The sequence below is a fragment of the Stegostoma tigrinum genome, chromosome 23, assembly GCF_030684315.1.
Source record: "Stegostoma tigrinum isolate sSteTig4 chromosome 23, sSteTig4.hap1, whole genome shotgun sequence".
NCBI classification, from domain to species: Eukaryota; Metazoa; Chordata; class Chondrichthyes; order Orectolobiformes; family Stegostomatidae; genus Stegostoma; species Stegostoma tigrinum.
In genome coordinates, this window is record NC_081376.1 from 32,495,447 (window position 1) to 32,512,704 (window position 17,258).

The 17,258-nt window shown below is 41.8% G+C and overlaps 1 protein-coding gene across 1 annotated transcript in view; it reads left to right on the forward strand.

The window, feature by feature from the left end:
* The window catches only part of coro7 (coronin 7), a 146,127-nt gene that overhangs the window by 94,052 nt on the left and 34,817 nt on the right, over positions 1-17,258 (forward strand). The window contains exon 10 of the mRNA XM_048552707.2: positions 12,269-12,323. Within this exon, the coding sequence (XP_048408664.1) occupies positions 12,269-12,323 (55 nt within the window). The remainder of the gene's footprint in view (positions 1-12,268; positions 12,324-17,258) is intronic.

Genomic DNA, 17,258 nt, shown 5'->3' on the forward strand with positions numbered 1-17,258 from the left:
GCTAAAGTGGTAGGAGAGTCAGCACTTTGACATAAGGAAACCTATTCATCCACACCTGTGCTGTTGGTTGATAACCATGTCTTGCTGACTGCACCTTGCTTACTGACAAGCACCATTAAGGAGTCCAAGTGTACTCACTGCACCAAGTCACTTTATGGCCTTACCCCTCCCTTTCTCTTTAATTCCCTCCAGACCCACAATCTTCTGAGATATCTCTGTTCATTTTTAATTGCCCTACCATTGCTCTCTGTGTTTCCAGTTGCCTAGGCTCTAGGGTTTGGAATTAGTACCCCAGACTTCCGTATCTCACTTTTTCAATTCAAGATACTGCTTAAAACGTAACTGTTTGATGAAGCTTTAAACCATCTGCCTTCCTAGTAATTTATATGGCTTGATGTTGAATTTGTTTGGTAATGGTCACCTGAAGTACCTTGAAACATTTTGCCATGTTAAAGGCATCTTAAGGAGCGTAAGGTTGAAGCGGACCAGGAAGAGCATATGACAGCAATGGTCATAAAGTCTTTAATGTTAACATTACCACAGTTTTCATTTCTGTTAATGACAGTTCCATTTTTCTATATTTGGAATTTTTCAGTCTCAGCTTCTGAATTAAAGCGAAAAAAAACACACCAATAACAATAAACAAACTTTGATTTTCTCATGTGAAACGAAAGTAATTCAAATGTAAAGTTGTGCAAGGGGTTTGTAAATACTCTCTGTAAATGTACATTATAGTTAAAGCAGGCAACCCTGTGAAGTTTCTCTCCATGACTCAGAGTCGTAGAGCTGTACAGCATGGAAACAGACCCTTCAATCAAACTCATCCATGCTGACCAGATATCCTAAATTAAGCTAGTCCCACTTGCCAACATTTGGCCCATATCCCTCTAAACCCTTCCTATTCATATACCCATCCAGATGCCTTTAAATGTTGTAATTGTACCAGTCTCCTCCACTTCCTCTGGCAATTTGTTCTATACATACACTACCCTCTGTGTGGAAAAGTTACCCCTTAGATCCTTTTTAAGTCTTTCCCTTCTCACCTTAAGCCTATACCCTCTAGTTCTGGACTCCCCCACTCTGGGGAAAAGACCATGTCTATTTACCTTATGTGTGCTCCTCATTAATTTATAAACCTCTGTAAGATCACCCCTCAACCTCCAATTGTCCAGGGAAAATAACTCTAGCCTATTAAGTCTCTCCTCATAGCTCAAGCCCGCCCAACCCTGGCAACATCCTCGTAAATCTTCTCTGAATCCTTACAGGTTTCACAACATCCTTCCAATAGCAGGGAGACCAGACTTGAATGCAGTATTCCAAAAGTGGTCTGACCAATGTCCTGTACAGCTGCAAAATGACCTCCCAACTCCTATACTCAATGCATTGACCAATAAAGGCAAGCATACCAAACACTGCTTTCACTATGCTGTCTACCTGCGACTCCACTTTCAAGGAACTATGAACCTGCATTCCAAGGTCTGTTTGTTCAACAGCACTCCCCGTGACCTTATCATTAAGTGTATAAGCTCTGCTTGTCCTCCCAAAAATGCAGCACCTCACATTTATCTAAATTAAACTCCATGTACCACTTCTGGGCCCATTGGCCCATCTGATCAGGGTCCCATTGGACTCTATGGTAACCTTCTTTGCTGCCTGTTACACCACCAATTTTGATATCATCTGCAAACTTGCTAACCAGGCCTCCTATGTTCACATCCAAATCATTGTAAATAACAAAAAGCAGTGGACCTAGCACTAATCCTTCTGGCACATCACTGGCCACAAGCCTCCAGTTTGAAAAGCAACCCACCACCACCACCACCTCTCTAGTTGCTTTCTCAAAATATTGATGCTAATTGTTTCAGTTTAAGATTGTTTCGTTCAGCTAACTATTAATTTCTAACTCATGATTATCCTACTGATCTCTGAGTCTAAAATACATGCTGTAGTTTTGGTAGGCTGTTAAGCCATAGAATGAGAACCATCAGAATCGTGCTGAATCAGGTGGTTGTTCTGACCTCCATAATTGTAATATATTGGAATTAGCACTGTGACTGACTGACAGTTTTATGGTTTCCCTCTGTCTAGTCCTGGGACACTGAGAGTAATACATGTTATTAACTGAATGTGGGCCTTCTAATCTGTTATGGCTTAGCTTGACTCTGGGCTGTGCTTCAAACCATTGGACATTTGGGGGTAACTCAACAAACACCTGGCAATAAAAATGTTCTCTCTCAAAGTGCAAATTAAAACTCCATGTGTAGTTCAAAAAGCCCTGCCTCTCTTCTGACCTTGTTTATATATAGTACTTCACTATTGTGAAGAATCCATAAATCCAGTTCTGGAATTTTTGATGTTTGAATCAGAGGGGTCATTGCCAGTCAGCTTGTTTACCCCTGGAATTTTTGGCACAGGCCTTAATCACATTATACAACCTCCTGGTATAACCTAAAAATTAGTGGCATGGAATCAGGTCATAAACTGCAGGGTGGAGCTCCATAATGACATTGTGCAACTATAGTCCGAGTAATCCTGTAATTTTGGGAAAATTGACTGGGACCATGACATTGGAGAGACCATTAAAAGTATGGTCCCTGGTATTGATACTAAAAGTACAAATTAAAATTCCCTTGCACGTAACAAATTACTGCTTCTTTCATTGTTAATTATAAGTGGCTTCTTACTGGCACTGATCATCAAAACAGCATCTCAGAAAGTTCTGCTCTAGGCCAAAAATACAGTATTATACCATAACCATCTTGTCAAGAAATGTGCTTCAATCACAATTTAACAAAATTGCTGATATGGAACCAGGATTTGCTCCTTCAGCTTGCTGAGTCTGTTCTGATAATGCACACCATGGAAACTACCTTGTGCTTAATAGTCAGACCATCTTAGTGTGAGCCCTCTTGTTGACAAAATTGCATCAGGGCTCCTTGGGAGGCACCAGACTCCCTTCATGAGAATTGGGAATTGTCTTGCAATGACTTGATTGGTGGGAACTAATCTTGGCTTTCCATAGACAATTACTTGGAAAGGCCTTTCTTGTGAGAAAGCAGGCACTTCCCAGGAGCTAATAAAATGTGAGGCTGGATGAACACAGCAGGCCAAGCAGCATCTCAGGAGCACAAAAGCTGACGTTTCGGGCCTGGACCCTTCATCAGAGAGGAGCTTCCCAGGAGCTACCTTGGGACCAATCCTATCTCTACCTCCTCTGCAACCTCAGCTTCTCTGCACACCTCCCAGTTCAGTTTTCTGTCTGTACTTGATTTTGATCAGCTCACCATTGGCAGCTGTGCCTTCCCTAAGCTCTGCAAATCCTTCCCTATACCTCTTCGCTTCAATATCCTTCTTTAAGATACTTGCTAAAAACTATCACTTTGACCAAGCTCGGCAGGTCTGGCAGCATCTGTGAAGGAGAGAACAGAGTTAACATTTTGGGTCCAGTGACCCTTCCTCTGAGGAATGGTCACCGGACCCAAAAGGTTAACTCTGTTTTCTCCTTGACAGAATCTGCCAGACCTGATGAGCTTTTCCAGCAACTTTGTTTTTGTTCCTGATTTACAGCAGCTGCAGTTCTTTCGGCTTTGACCAAGGTTTTGGTTACCTATCCTAGGATGTTCAGATGTAGTTTGATGTCAGATTTTCTTTTGATAACCACTACTGTTAGACAGTTGGGGTATTTTGCTTCACTAAATATGCCATGCAGCTATAATTTGGTGTAGTCCCTGATGATACTGGCCAACCCACAGTCCAAATCAGAGGTTGCTTCAGCTGATGCATAACGATCATGTTTGAGTAGACAGTAGGGCATGGGGCTGGATTCCCAATTTGTTCATCATGGGTGGAAGGGGTTTAGGTAGTCATAGGCTTTGTGTCACCCGCAAACTCTAGTTCAGAGCAAATCAGTGGTGTTCACTGGCTGTAGAAGCCATGCAAGGTGGGAGCTGAACTTAGATGCTTTGTCTGGATATGCTGATAATTTTTGCCTATATAAGGCAAAGTCCCCTACAGTTTGCTGGAGTGGTAGATGGGCAGCACAATGGCCCTTGCCTGCGTTCACTTGGGAAAACTTTCTGTCTCAGTAATTCTATGCTATTGGGACACAAAAGTAGACAGCTTCCAAACTTGAGTACCAAGATCATGCATCCTTGTAATGTCACTTTACTGTTGACGTCAGGAACCTGCAGATCAATTATCCCATTAGATATCCGTGTCCCTACTGGTTAGGTGAATCCTCACGTTCAGCACTGCAATAGGTATGTCACAGAGACTCCTGTGAGTGCATGGTGCTGTGGTTTGCATTTACTTGCCATTGTACTGGGATTGAAGAGGATGTGCAGTGTTCCTTGCTTGAACTCTGACAGGGCAGTCTCATGTCTGAAAAATTCCAAAACCCTTGCCAAGTTTTCGCCCACATATTTTAAGAGTTGTTTTGGCTTTATGCATAATTTGAGTGAAACAGTTACCCGAATAAGGCAGCTGATGCTTGCCAACTGCACTGTCTTGTGGGTGAGGTTGAGATGCATTTTGTGTCTGGTCTGAGAGTTGGGTGTTTATTTTTTGTTTCTGTCTCCCTGAAGCATTTGCAGTTGTGTGGAGAGTGAAAATCAAAGTTTTATTCCATCAAACTGACAGACTGCCAAGAACATATTGCCACAAAAGCAAAATGTTGTGAATGCTGGAAATCTGATATAAGAACAAATAAGAGCCAGAAAAAGAAATGCATCAGGTCAGGTAGCATCAATGGAGAAAACCAAAGTTAATACTTTAAATCAGTGATCTTTCATTTTCCAATTCATTGTTCATTTTCACCTCATTTTCCAATTCATTGTTCTTCAGTTAGGCAACATCTTCTGGGGACAAGGTGCCCGCTGACAGCATTGTGTCAGAATTGGAGAGGAGTGAAACAGTCCAATTTCTATGATCACACTTGGTGCTTTCAGCACCAGTAAATCTTTAACTCTCTCAATTTTGATCCCTTGCTTAGATTTTTATTTCTAGGGTTTTATCCCTCCTCGCTCACAGACAGACTGTATTTTATCCCCCGTGTTGCCTTTCTACAGATGAGTCATGTGCTGAGTGGTGATGGATTGTTTGACTGTGAAAGGCAGACTGTGGTCTAGGTCTAGCTTCCCTGCAGAGGTTACCATACTGTGATGAACATCAACAGGCACTCCACTGCCTCTTCCACAACTTTGCCCTTCCCTGACTGTACCTCACCTCCGGCCTTTCTCCTAAACAGCTGTCCTCCCTTATAGATTTCTGACCTCACCCTTATATTGCTGCAATCTCACCCCATCAACATTTCTACCTTTCTCATACTGGTGCCCCTCCACACCACATGCTGCCACTCACACTGAGGCTAATTAACTCTTCAGCGTAAAAAGTTAAGTATGAAACAAGGGCCAAATAGCCTGCACTTTGTCGCTGTCTGTGGTTCACCACTACCCTTTCAGTCCTGCTGTTGGCAACATGTAAATCTCATTTGCTTTGACTGATATCCCACATCCTCTGTGCAGGCTAACTTCTAGCCCAGTCCCACAGAACGTGGCTGTCAGCCAGGACCAATATTTGTTTAAGAGTCATGAAGGCCTCACAGGCTGGAGCTAGATCCTAATCATCGCAGTTACCTCTTGCTCTTGCGTTCTCGCTCTTCCATCCCCTCCTCCCTCTCTCCTCCTTTATTCTGCACGATGGCCTGCTTTATGACTATTTATTTTTCGCCCTCTCACCATTATTCCACTTTCTCGAATTCTCCACTGAGCCCACCTCTTCTGTGTTCAGTACCCGATTATGACATTTTAATGTTTCATGTATTTCAACTTAAAAATCCATTTGGTTGCTGTGGTTTCCAGATTTTCGCTGTTTAGAAAGTGCCCTGTTCTATTGTTTGGATCCAAAGTTTGATAATGCCACATTTACCTACTTGTCTCTGCCCACCATAATTGTTTCATACCTATCTGTTCTTGTGCTCCCATTTTTTATTCTTGCCAACATTTGATGCTCATCCCTTATTTCTCTTGGGAAAGTGGTGGTGAACCACCTTGAATCATTGTTTCCTTCCTTCCAGCCAGTTTGGACAGCAGAGGGTGGTTGTGGAAGGTTGTTTGTCAACTGGAAGCCTGTGACCAGTGCTGTGGCACCAGGATCAGTGCTGGTTCTGCTCCTTTCCGTCATTTATATAAATGATTCGGATGTGAATATAGGCGGTATGGTTAGTAAGTTTGTAGATGACACCAAAATTGGTGTAGTGGACAGTGAAAATGATTATCTCGCAGTACAACAGGACCTTGATCAGATGGGCTGATCACCCAAGGAGCGAGAGATGGAGTTTAATTTAAATAAATGTGAGGTGCTGCATTTTGATAGGACAAATCAGGGCAGGGCTTATACACTTACTATTAAGGTCCTGGGGAATGTTGTCAAACAAAGACACCTTGGGTATGGATTCATAGTTCCTTGAAAATGGAGTCGCAGGGAGACACGATAGCGAAGGCACTGTTTGGTCTGCTTGCCGTTATTAATCAGAGCATTGGTTATGGCAGTTGGGAAGTCATGTTGTGGCTGCACAGGAAATTAGTTAGACCACTTTTGGAATGCTGCATTCGGTTCTGGTCTCCCTACTTATAGGAAAGATGCTGTGGAGTGTTCAGAAAAGACTTAAAAGTTTGTTACCAGGTTTGGAGGGTTTGATCTTCTACGAGAGGCTGAAAAGGCGGGGGTTGTTTTCCCTGGAGCGTTGGAGGTTGAGGAGTATCTTACAGAGGTTTATAATATCATGAGGGGCATTGATAGGGTGAATAGCCAAGGTGTTTTTCCCAGGGTAAGGAGTCCAAGCTAGAGGCCATAGATTTAAAGTGAGAGGGGCCAGATTTAAAAAGGACCTAAGGGGCAACTTTTTCCAGGCACATGGTGGTGCATGTATGGAATGAGCTGATAGAGAAAGTGGTGGAAGCTGGTACAATTACAGCATTTAAAAGGAATCTGGATGGGTACATGAATATGAAGTGTTTAGAGGGATATGGATCAAATGCTGGCAAATGGTTTGGCATTGACGAGTTGCACTGAAGGGTCTGTTTCTGTGAAGTGACCTGGCAAGCCACTCAATTGCATTATAACCTGTACCACATCCACACTGAATCAATCAAGGCACAGCAGACCACAATAGCAAACCCAGTCCTGTCCATCCTGCAGAGTCCTCCTTATGAAGATCTTGGAGTTTGTGACACATTTGATAGAGCTGACACACAGACCAGTAAAGCAATAGTTTGACACTGTAAGGTATGATTGTGTGCATAATAGCCTTTCCTAGGCTTCATGTGTATTTCCTGACCCACCTAGGAATGACCCACCAGTGGTGTTGACACGGTGGCGTATGGTTGGGAAGGATTTGGCCTGAGAATCCTCTCTGTACCTCATAATTCTAATGGCATCAAGTCAAACATGGGCAAGGAAACCTCTTGATTATTACAACTAATATCCCCCTCAACTGTTGGATCAATACTCCATCATGTTGAATATCATTTGGAAGAAAAACATTGCTAGTGGCAAAGACACGGAATATACTTTGTGTTGGGCACTTCAACGTCCATCACCTAGAGTAGCTCAGTAGCACCACTACTAACCAAGCTGTCTGAGTCCTAGACTGCGTCCCTATTAGCAAACTTTTTCTGAACTGTTCCTAAAGCATTAACATCCTTCTGTAAGTATGGTGAGCAGACAGTACCACAGAAACAGTAACCTCTCTCCTCTTGTGTTCTAATTTCATCTCAATAAACGACAACATTCTATTGGCTTTCTTGATTACTTGCTGTACCTGCACTCTAATCTCCTATGATTTATACATTAGGACACCCAGATCTCTCTGCATCTCAGCTCTGCAATTTCTCACCATTCAGATAATATGCTTTTTTATTCTTTCTGCCAAAATGGACAAATTTTGTACTTTTCCATGTTCCTCTTTGCCAGATCTTTGCCACTCACTTAACCTATCCATATCCCTTTTTAGGCTCCAAGTGGCTTCTTCACAGCTCACTTTCCTATTTATCATTGTGTCGTCAGCAAATTTAGCTAACATATCTTCAGGCCCTTTGTCAAAGTTGATAAATTGTATAAAATTGTACAAAATGTATAAATTATAAAGAGTTGAGGCCCCAACACCAAATCCTTTGGCATACCACTTATGACATCCTGCCAGCCTGAGAAAGATCAATTTATTCATACTGTTTATTTTCTGTTAACCAGCCACACTTCTATCCATGCCAATATACCCTCTACACCATGAGCTTTTATTTTCCACTGTACCGTTCGATGTGGCACCTTATCAATTGCCTCTGGAAGTCTAATATTGGTATTGGGGAAAGCACTAGAGTCCATTAAAGAAGATTTAATAGCAGAGCACTTGGAAAATAGTAGCAGGATCAGACAGAAGCAGCATGGATTATGAAAGGGGAAATCATGCTAGACAATGGAATTTTTTGAGGATGTGATTAGTACGAGTTGATGGGGGCATGGTGGGGGACACAGTTGATGTGGTTTACTCGGATTCTTTGAAGGCTTTCAATAAGTTTCACATAAGAGATTGGCATATGCAATTAAAATGCATGGGATTTGGAGCAGTGAATAAGAATCCCTCCATGCAGAAAGAGACCATTCAACCCATTGAGTCTGCACTGACCCAGTCTCCCACCCTATTCCTGTAACTCTGCATTTTCCATGGCTGATCCACCCAGCCTGGACATTATGGGGCAAGTTAGCATGGCCAATCCTCCTAACCTGCACATCTTCCAACTGTTGGAGGAAACCAGAGTGCCTGGTGGAAACACTTGCAGAGACAGGGAGAACGTGCACACTCTACACAGACAGTCTCCCAAGGCTGGAATCGAACACTGAGGCAGCAGTGCTAACCACTGCGCCACCATGCTCTATATTGAGTTAGTTAGAAAACTGGTTGACAGACAGGAAACAAACAGTAGGAATAAAATAATCCTTTTTGAACAGCAGGCAGTAACAAGTGGCATAACCACAGTCTTTGTTAGAGTTTTACTAGATCTTTATGACGTTGTCTTAAGAGAAAAGATTGAACAGACTGGGCTCATTTCCACTGCAGTTTAGAAGAGTGAGGGTGACTTAATTGCAGTATATAAGATTCTGAACAAACGTAAAAAGCTGGATGTGAAAAGGATGTTTCTTATTATGGGTGACTTCAGAACTAAGGTGCATTGTTTTCAAATAATGTTTTATACTTTTAGGGCAGGTAAGAATTTTGATTTCAGGATTGTGTGACTTTAGAATACTCTGCCTCAGAAAGCAGTTGATTGAGGCAGTGTTATTGAGTGCTTTTAAGGCACAGGTAGATCCTGATAGGCCAAGGGAATAAAAGGTAATTGGAGATGAATGGGAAAGTGGAATATCCAGCACAAAAGGATCAGCCGTGTTCTTACTGAATGGTGCAGCGGGCTCAAGCCAAATAAATGGTCCCCATATGAGCCCAATTTTTATGTTTGTATATTAAGTACATCCCTGACAGTGCTGTGGTTGAACTTGCATCCCAAGGACTGTAGCATTTCAAGACAGTAGTTCGCCATCACTTCCTTGAGGGCAATTAGAGATAAGCAATAGATGCTTGCTTAGCCAGAGACTACCACATCCCAGGGAGAGTTTCCTGGTCAGCCAGAATTGTGTGGCAGCATACTCAAAATTTTGTTTCAATAACACAATTACATGTGATTCTTCTAAACTCCAATCTGCTCGTAAGATAATACCCTTCATCCCAGAAATCAATCTAATGAATTTCTTCTCAATGTTACTGGAGAAACTATATTGTCTTTAAATATGAGGATAAAAACTGTACAGAATACTCTGTATAGAGTCTCACCATTGCTGCATAAATGTTACAAGATTTCCCTAATTTTATATTCCTTTATCCCTACAGCGAAGGGCAACATTTGAGTTTGCTTTCGTAGTTGCTTGCTGTACCCTCATGCTGAGTTTTGTGATTAGTGTAAAAGGACACCCATTTTGCTGTGTACCACAGCATTCCACAGTGTTTCTCCATTTAAATCACTTTCTGCTTTTCCATTCCTCTCAGTTTTCCACATTTTACTCCACGTCTGCCAATTTCCTGCAGATCTAAATCCCTTTATTGGCTCTTTTCATTGTCCTCATAATTTGTTTTGCCACTTTATATTATCAGCAATTTTGGCCACAGTTCATTTGGCTCCTTCACCCAAATCCTGAATATAAAATATAAATAGTTGAGGCTCCGTCACTAGTTACAGTTTACTATCCTGAAATTAGCCAATTTAAGCCAAATCTGATTGTTTTATATTAACCAATCCACTATCTGTTCCATTACCATTGAGCAAATGGAATTCTTAGGTTAACTTCTCAACCAAAAGAAGACAAATTTGACAGTGCATCTCTCCCTTGTTGCTGCCCTTCTCGTGAGCACTCCTTCAGTGCTGTCATTCTGACAATGCAATATTTTCTCACTACTGACCCTCCAGCAATCTCTCAGCACTAATGCTCTGACAGCTCTGTAAACTTCACTTGCTCACTGCCTGGAGTGGGATTTAAAATCACTGTCATTTGACTCGGAGACAGGAGTTGTACATACAGCCCACATTGAACACCCTATTGTACACGGACTGAAATATTGTCAAGTATTGAGTTCTGAACCAATATTTTGCTTTGTTTAAGTTGCTCTATATTCAACACATATTGCTGTTGGATTTGGGGAGTTAGGCACGAAATGTAGCTTGTTCATTTTTATTTGCAGTTTGGCTGCTTTAATTTAACATTAGTTTCACATACAAATAGACAGGAACTCTGATCCTGGGGGTATGATTTAGATTTGTGCAGTTCCAGTTTGATCAAATTTAATCTGTATACTTTCACATGAAGTGTTGCCATGAGATGCATGATGTCAGCGTTGTGTTTACATGAAGTTTAGTGAAGGGATCACTTCCCAGACCCCATTCCAGCTTTTCAAATCTCTGTTGTCTTTTTCACCATATAGAGTGAATGAAGGGCGGGTGTACAGTGTGTTACTTAAGATTTGTTTGGATATTTTATGCTTTCTGGGATATTGCCAGAGCCTTGTGTGACTGCCAGTGTGGGAAGGCTGGAGGTTGAACATGTAAATATGCTGTGTGGGAACTGCTCAGTCTTTTGTTTGCATGGAGAGCTGAGAGTGAAAGCAGGGGGTGGGCTGTCAGCTCTGATTGTCCAGAAACTCCAAATGTGAGACTCCAAATAAAATGACAAGATATAGATTGGAGCCAAATCACTTCCTGGGAGTCAGCGTTTAAATGGTTCAAAGTGAAAAGATTTCAGTTTGAATCCAGTCAGAGCTTTTGGTGGTGGAAGTCTCAAATCTTCCACCCCTGTTCAATACAGTTGTCTACATTCTTACATTCCCTACACTTCCCTTTTCCACTCCTCACTTTACCCTCCCTGTGTTCCAACCGCAGCTTCCCCACCACTTTCTTCCTGCCGCTTGATCCTCCTTCCATATTCTTCCTGTCACCCTGTCATCCTCTGCACCTAACCTAATTTCTCTATTTGTCGCACACTTCCCCAAAGGCTCCTCTTCATGTCCTCCACTGTAGCCTACCCTGCTCCCCGACCTGTGTTTGTCCTGCTGTCCTTATGTTTCTACTGTTCTCCTTTTGCATTCCCCATTTACTGCCTTGACCCCCAGTCTCCCTTTAGCCCCAACTCTTCTGTGACCACCTCTATCTCCCCATGACCCCCGCCTCCCTATGACAACCCTTCTTGCCATGTTTCTCCCCCTTTTTGCCTACCCATTCTCTTAGTTATCCTAAGTTTTTGGGTATCCTGTATTCTCCAATATTACACAGACAATGTCTGCCCTCTGTTGGAAGTGAGAGTCATTCTAATCTGATACAGTCCATTTCTCATGTTTCCCATTGTGGCTGTGACCACATGTTTCGGTCTGAAAACTAGTTGTAGTAATGCTGTGCACTGGAACAAGGCTTATGTGCAGAGATGTCTTAAGGGATAGGAACAGAAGTAGGCCATTCAACCCATCAGGTCTGCTCCACTCCTCAATGAGATAAACAGAGGAGGAAGAAACAAATCAAAGGAATCTGGGCTAGTTCTTCCCTCCACTTTACAGACAGAAATTGTTTGTGAGGTCAGTGGTATTGGAAAGCAGAGTTATGATTCTGCATGTTGCACTGAAGCTGTGAATTGTGATTCTGATGAGTGCTCTCTCTCTCTCTCTCTTTCTAATCCCCAGATCACTGATCCCGTTATATGATGCGGATTCTGGGTTGCTGATCCTTGCTGGAAAGGTGAGTAGTAATGATATCATGCTCCAGGTGGAAACTGATGTTTGGAGTTGGCTTTTCTTAACACTTTCATTGGAAAGTGGGAAATAGGAATAGGAGGAAGTCATTTTGCCCCATGAGCCTGCTCCACATTCAAGTAGGTCAAGGCAGATCTGCTGTCTCAATACTGTTTTCCTGCACTAATCCCATATTCCCTGGTATCTTTAATATTGAGAAATCTAACGACCTCTATCTTGAAAATACTCAATAATTGATTTCTGTACCCCTCTTACAGAATTCTAAAAATTCCCTGCTTGAAGTAATGCATCCTCATCTCAGTCTTAGATGGATTTTCTTATATTGATAGACTGTGTCGCTGATTCTAGACCGTCCAGCCCCCCTCCCCCCCCACAATCCCAAACAAAGGAAGCATCCTACTCTGTCCAGATTTGCAAGATCTGTACGCTTCATGAGATCACCCATCATTCTAAATGCTAGAGAGTATACGTCATCTTTGGAATTGCTCCTCATAGTAAAGTCATGCATTCCCACAGATCAGATTGACTAATCTTCAAAGGACTCACTCAGTGGCAAGAATATTCTTCCTTAAGTAAGGAAACCAAAACTGCAGAAAATAAACAGATAAAAGTTACAAATCATACCATTTCATCATGGGATAATGACATCAACCAAGATGGAGATACGAGGCAACAACAAGCCCATGCAACTTAGTCTGGTTGAAGTGACTGAATTCTGAGGGCAGCTGATAGTTGCAACACCTTTCAGTTTGGTGATCTGGAAATCAGCAACACTGGCCAAATAATAATTATATAATTTTAGAACTGCAAGTTACAGAGGAACAAATTGAAAAGAAATATTGTTTAACAAAGGCTCAGTGGAAGTGAGTCAAAGTATGGATTCAAGTCCTGCCCACCGCTGATATGAATGTTGTACTGTTAGCGAGGTTAGTGTTGTGAAAACTGCACACTGTTCAAGGGTCTGAATACTGGGAGAACTGCACTGTTGGAAGGAGCAATTATAACAGGTTGGAGATATACACACAGTGAGTCATGCATTGTTGGTGCACCAGTCCCAAAGAAGCTCTGCATTCTCAGAGGCTTGGTACTCCTATAGGGCCAATTCTGCAGGCATGCTGCACTATTGGAAGGGCAATACTAAGGGAGCACTGCAGCGCTGGAGGGGGAGTACTGAAGAAGTACTGCACTATTGGAAGGACACTACTGAGTGAGCGTTGCACTTTTGGTGGGGTAGTACAGAGGAAGCACTGCATTGTTGGTGGATCTGTGCATAGGAAGCTCTGCAGCATTGGAAGTTTGGTGCCAAGGGAGCACTGAACTTTGGTATTGGAGCAGGGTTGCATGGCCAGACGGATGGGGTTGCACTGTTCTGCCGAGGGCAACACTGAAAGAATGCTGCACTGTTGGTGAATTATTAAAGTGGAAAAGCAGTGTTTTGGAACAACAGTACGAAGGCAACACTACTGTTGGAAGTGCTGTCTACCAGATGAGATGTTAATCTGCATCAATAAAAACAAAATACTGTGGATGCTGAAGATCTGAAATTAAAACAGGAAATACTGAAAAAAGTCCAACATATCTAGCAGCATTCTTGGAGAGAGAAAATGATTCAATGCTGAGAGAAACTGAACTGAAGTTCAGATCTGACCATGCCATATTGGATTCAAAATGTTAACTCTGTTTCTCTGTCAACAGATGCTGCCAGATCTGCTGACATTTCTCCATCACTTCCTTTTTTAAAATTTATGTTAAACTGAGTCCCTATCTGCCCAGGCAGGCAGAGGAAAGATTTGATTACACTATCGGAAGAAGAATAAATTAGTTCTCCCTGATATGCAATTCGTATGTCTCGGGCAACATTGCTAAAGCAGGTGCTAAAACAGTTCATTGTCACTTTGCTGTTTGTCAGATCTTATTGCTATTGAAACATTGCTTTTAGAAGAACATTCAATACTGTACCCTCTGACTGTCTGTGAATTGTTACCCTGCTCCAAACTTCCAGTGTTCCATTTTGCCAATAGCTGAGTGTGTATTGTATTTCACTTCCATACAGGAACAGAAAGGAACTGTTCAGTTCTTTGAACCTTTTCTGGTGTTTAGTTAATCATAGAACATGTGACCTGCAACTCCATTTGCTTACTGTTGCTCCATATTCCTCAATACTCTTAACCAATCTCTTGATTTCCCTTCCAAGCACCAATTCTCCAGCATCCACTGGCGTTTCAAAAGAGGCAATTTTAGATTTCCACTTGGCCTTATATGAAAAACATGCACCTTGGTTTCATTGTTGAATGGCCTCACCCTTTATAATTGTTTATAGTGACTAAATGCATGTGTTTCAGTGAAGGAACAACTAAACTGAAGCCTTCAACAAAGGAATCTGCAAACTAACAGAAGGGCAGATTTATCTGATTTGCAGATTTTTGACAACCAGTCCCTTCTGTCTATGGCTTCTGAACCCCAATACAAATAACCACCCAGCAGGGCTGACCTGGTATTTATTGGCTCAATGTTTAGTTTCTGGGATGAAGGGATTTACTTATAAGGAAACATTGACCAGATTGGACTATTGTTACAGGAATTTAAACTACATAGTGTGAAAGATCAAAATGAGAAGATCTAATAAATTAATTAGAGAAGACAAAGCAAGCGATCAAAGTAGCAATAAGAGAGAATCAAACCATTCACCTTGGCTTTCACTATTATTGCTGTCACTGAACCCCAACATTATCAATGTTTTGAGGGTTGTCATTGACCAGAAACTATACTGGACCAGCTATATAAATGCTGTCACCAAAAGAGCAGTTCAGAGGCTAGGAATTCTGGACTGAGAAACTCCCCTGTTCCCCCAGTGCCTGGTCACTGACTATGAAGCACAAACCAGAAGTGTGATGGAAACCTTTTTAGCTGGTCTGGATGAGAGAAGTTCCAACAGCAGTCAGGAAGCTTGATGCCATCCTGGTCAAAGCAGCTCACTTGATTTCCATCCCATCCACCATCTTGAGTATTCATTCCCTTCATGACCAATGCTGTGACAGCAGGATGTATCATGTACAGAATGCACAAGATAGGCAGTGACGCACCAATGCTATATAAACAGCACCTTCCAAACTTATAACCTGTACCATCTAGAAGGGCAAGAGCAGTAGATGCATGGGAACAGCACCACTTGTGGGTTCCCCTCCAAGCCATGCACCATTCCTAACTTAGAACTATTTTGCCGTTCCTTTGCTGTCACTGGGTCAAAATCCTGCAACTCTTTCTAACAGCACTGTGGATGTCCTTACATCCCAAGAATTGTGGCAGTTCAAGAAGGCAGCTCACCACCACCATCACCACCACCTTCAAGCTATTTGGGGATGTGCAGTAAATTCTGGCTAAACTAGTGCTGCCCACATGTCATGAACAAATAAAGAGAAGGGAAATAATGATTAAGAGTATAGCAGGAAGGGACAAGAGACAGAATAGAGAAACCTAACAGTATACTACATATAAAAATATTAAAAAGCAAATGATAATCGGTACTTTTTCCTTTAAGATTTGTTGCTTGAGAGAATTTTAGAATCTGGCAGGTAGGTCATACTGATTGATGACTTGATTTTCATAGAACATAGAACAATACAGCGCAGAACAGACCCTTCGGCCCTCGATGTTGTGCCGACTGTGAACTAATCTAAGCCCATACCCTACGCTATCCCATCGTCAGCCATTTTCATGGATGGTCATTTCTACTTGAAATCAGAATGCAACTAATGCCATAATAGAAGATATAGAGTTCAACAGATTTTACAGGAAGCTATTTTTCATGTCAGTAGTGAGCCACAAACTAACCATAAACGCCAAATCAGTGCTATTAAACAAGCATGAGCTAGTTCGTCATCTGTCATTGACAAAGTGTTGAGTCTATTATAAAGATTTTAACAGTACAGTATTTAGTGATACATAATATAATCAAGCAGAGTTAACAAGGCTTCATGAAGGGGAATTCATCCCTGAAAAGTTTATTATACTCATTTGAGGAGGTAGCAAGGAGGTGGATATGGGAGAACTAGTGAATATAATATATTTAGATTTTCAGAAGGCATCCAACAAGGATAAGGCTACATTATAGGAGCTCATGGTATTGGGGATAGTATATTAACATTAATAGAGGACTAGATAAGTAATAGAAGACAGTTAGGATAAAGGGGACATTTTCAGGACAGAAAACCATCCAGTAGAGCTCCACGGAGATGAGTGCTGGGGCCACAATTAATTTACAATATGTAGTAATGTCTTAGACAAGGCAAGTGAATGTACTATAGCCAGGTTTGCAGATGACACAAAAACAGGTGGAAAGGCAAGTTGTGAGGGTGATTCAAAAAGTCTACTGGAGGATACAAATGGGTTTAACGAGTGCCAGATGGAACAATAATGTGGAAAATATGAGGTTATGCACTTTGGCAGGAATAAGAGATGAATTTATTTAGATGGGGCAAGACTGTAGAAAGCTACAGCACAGAGGGATTTGTGAGTTGTTGTGCATGAATCACAAAAAGCTAGCATGCAAGCTCAGCGGGTAATACAGAAGACAAATGGAACGTTGGTCTTTATTTCAAATAGATCAGCGTATGAATAGGGAGGTCATGCTGAACCTATCCTATGCACTAGTTAGAAGTGGAATACCATGAACAGTTTTGGTCCCCTTATTTAAGCAAAGGTAAACTGGCATTGGAGACAATCCAGAGAAGGCTCACTACATTGATCCCAAGTTTGGAGAGATTTTCTTATGAAGAGAAGATCATTAGCTTGGGCCTGTATCCATTGTGGTTTAGACAAATGAAAGGAGACCTTAAAAACATTTTTGATTCACAGGAGGTTTGATAGGGTAGATATGGGAGATTGTTTCCCCTGTGGGAGAACCCATGACCAGAAGAGAGAA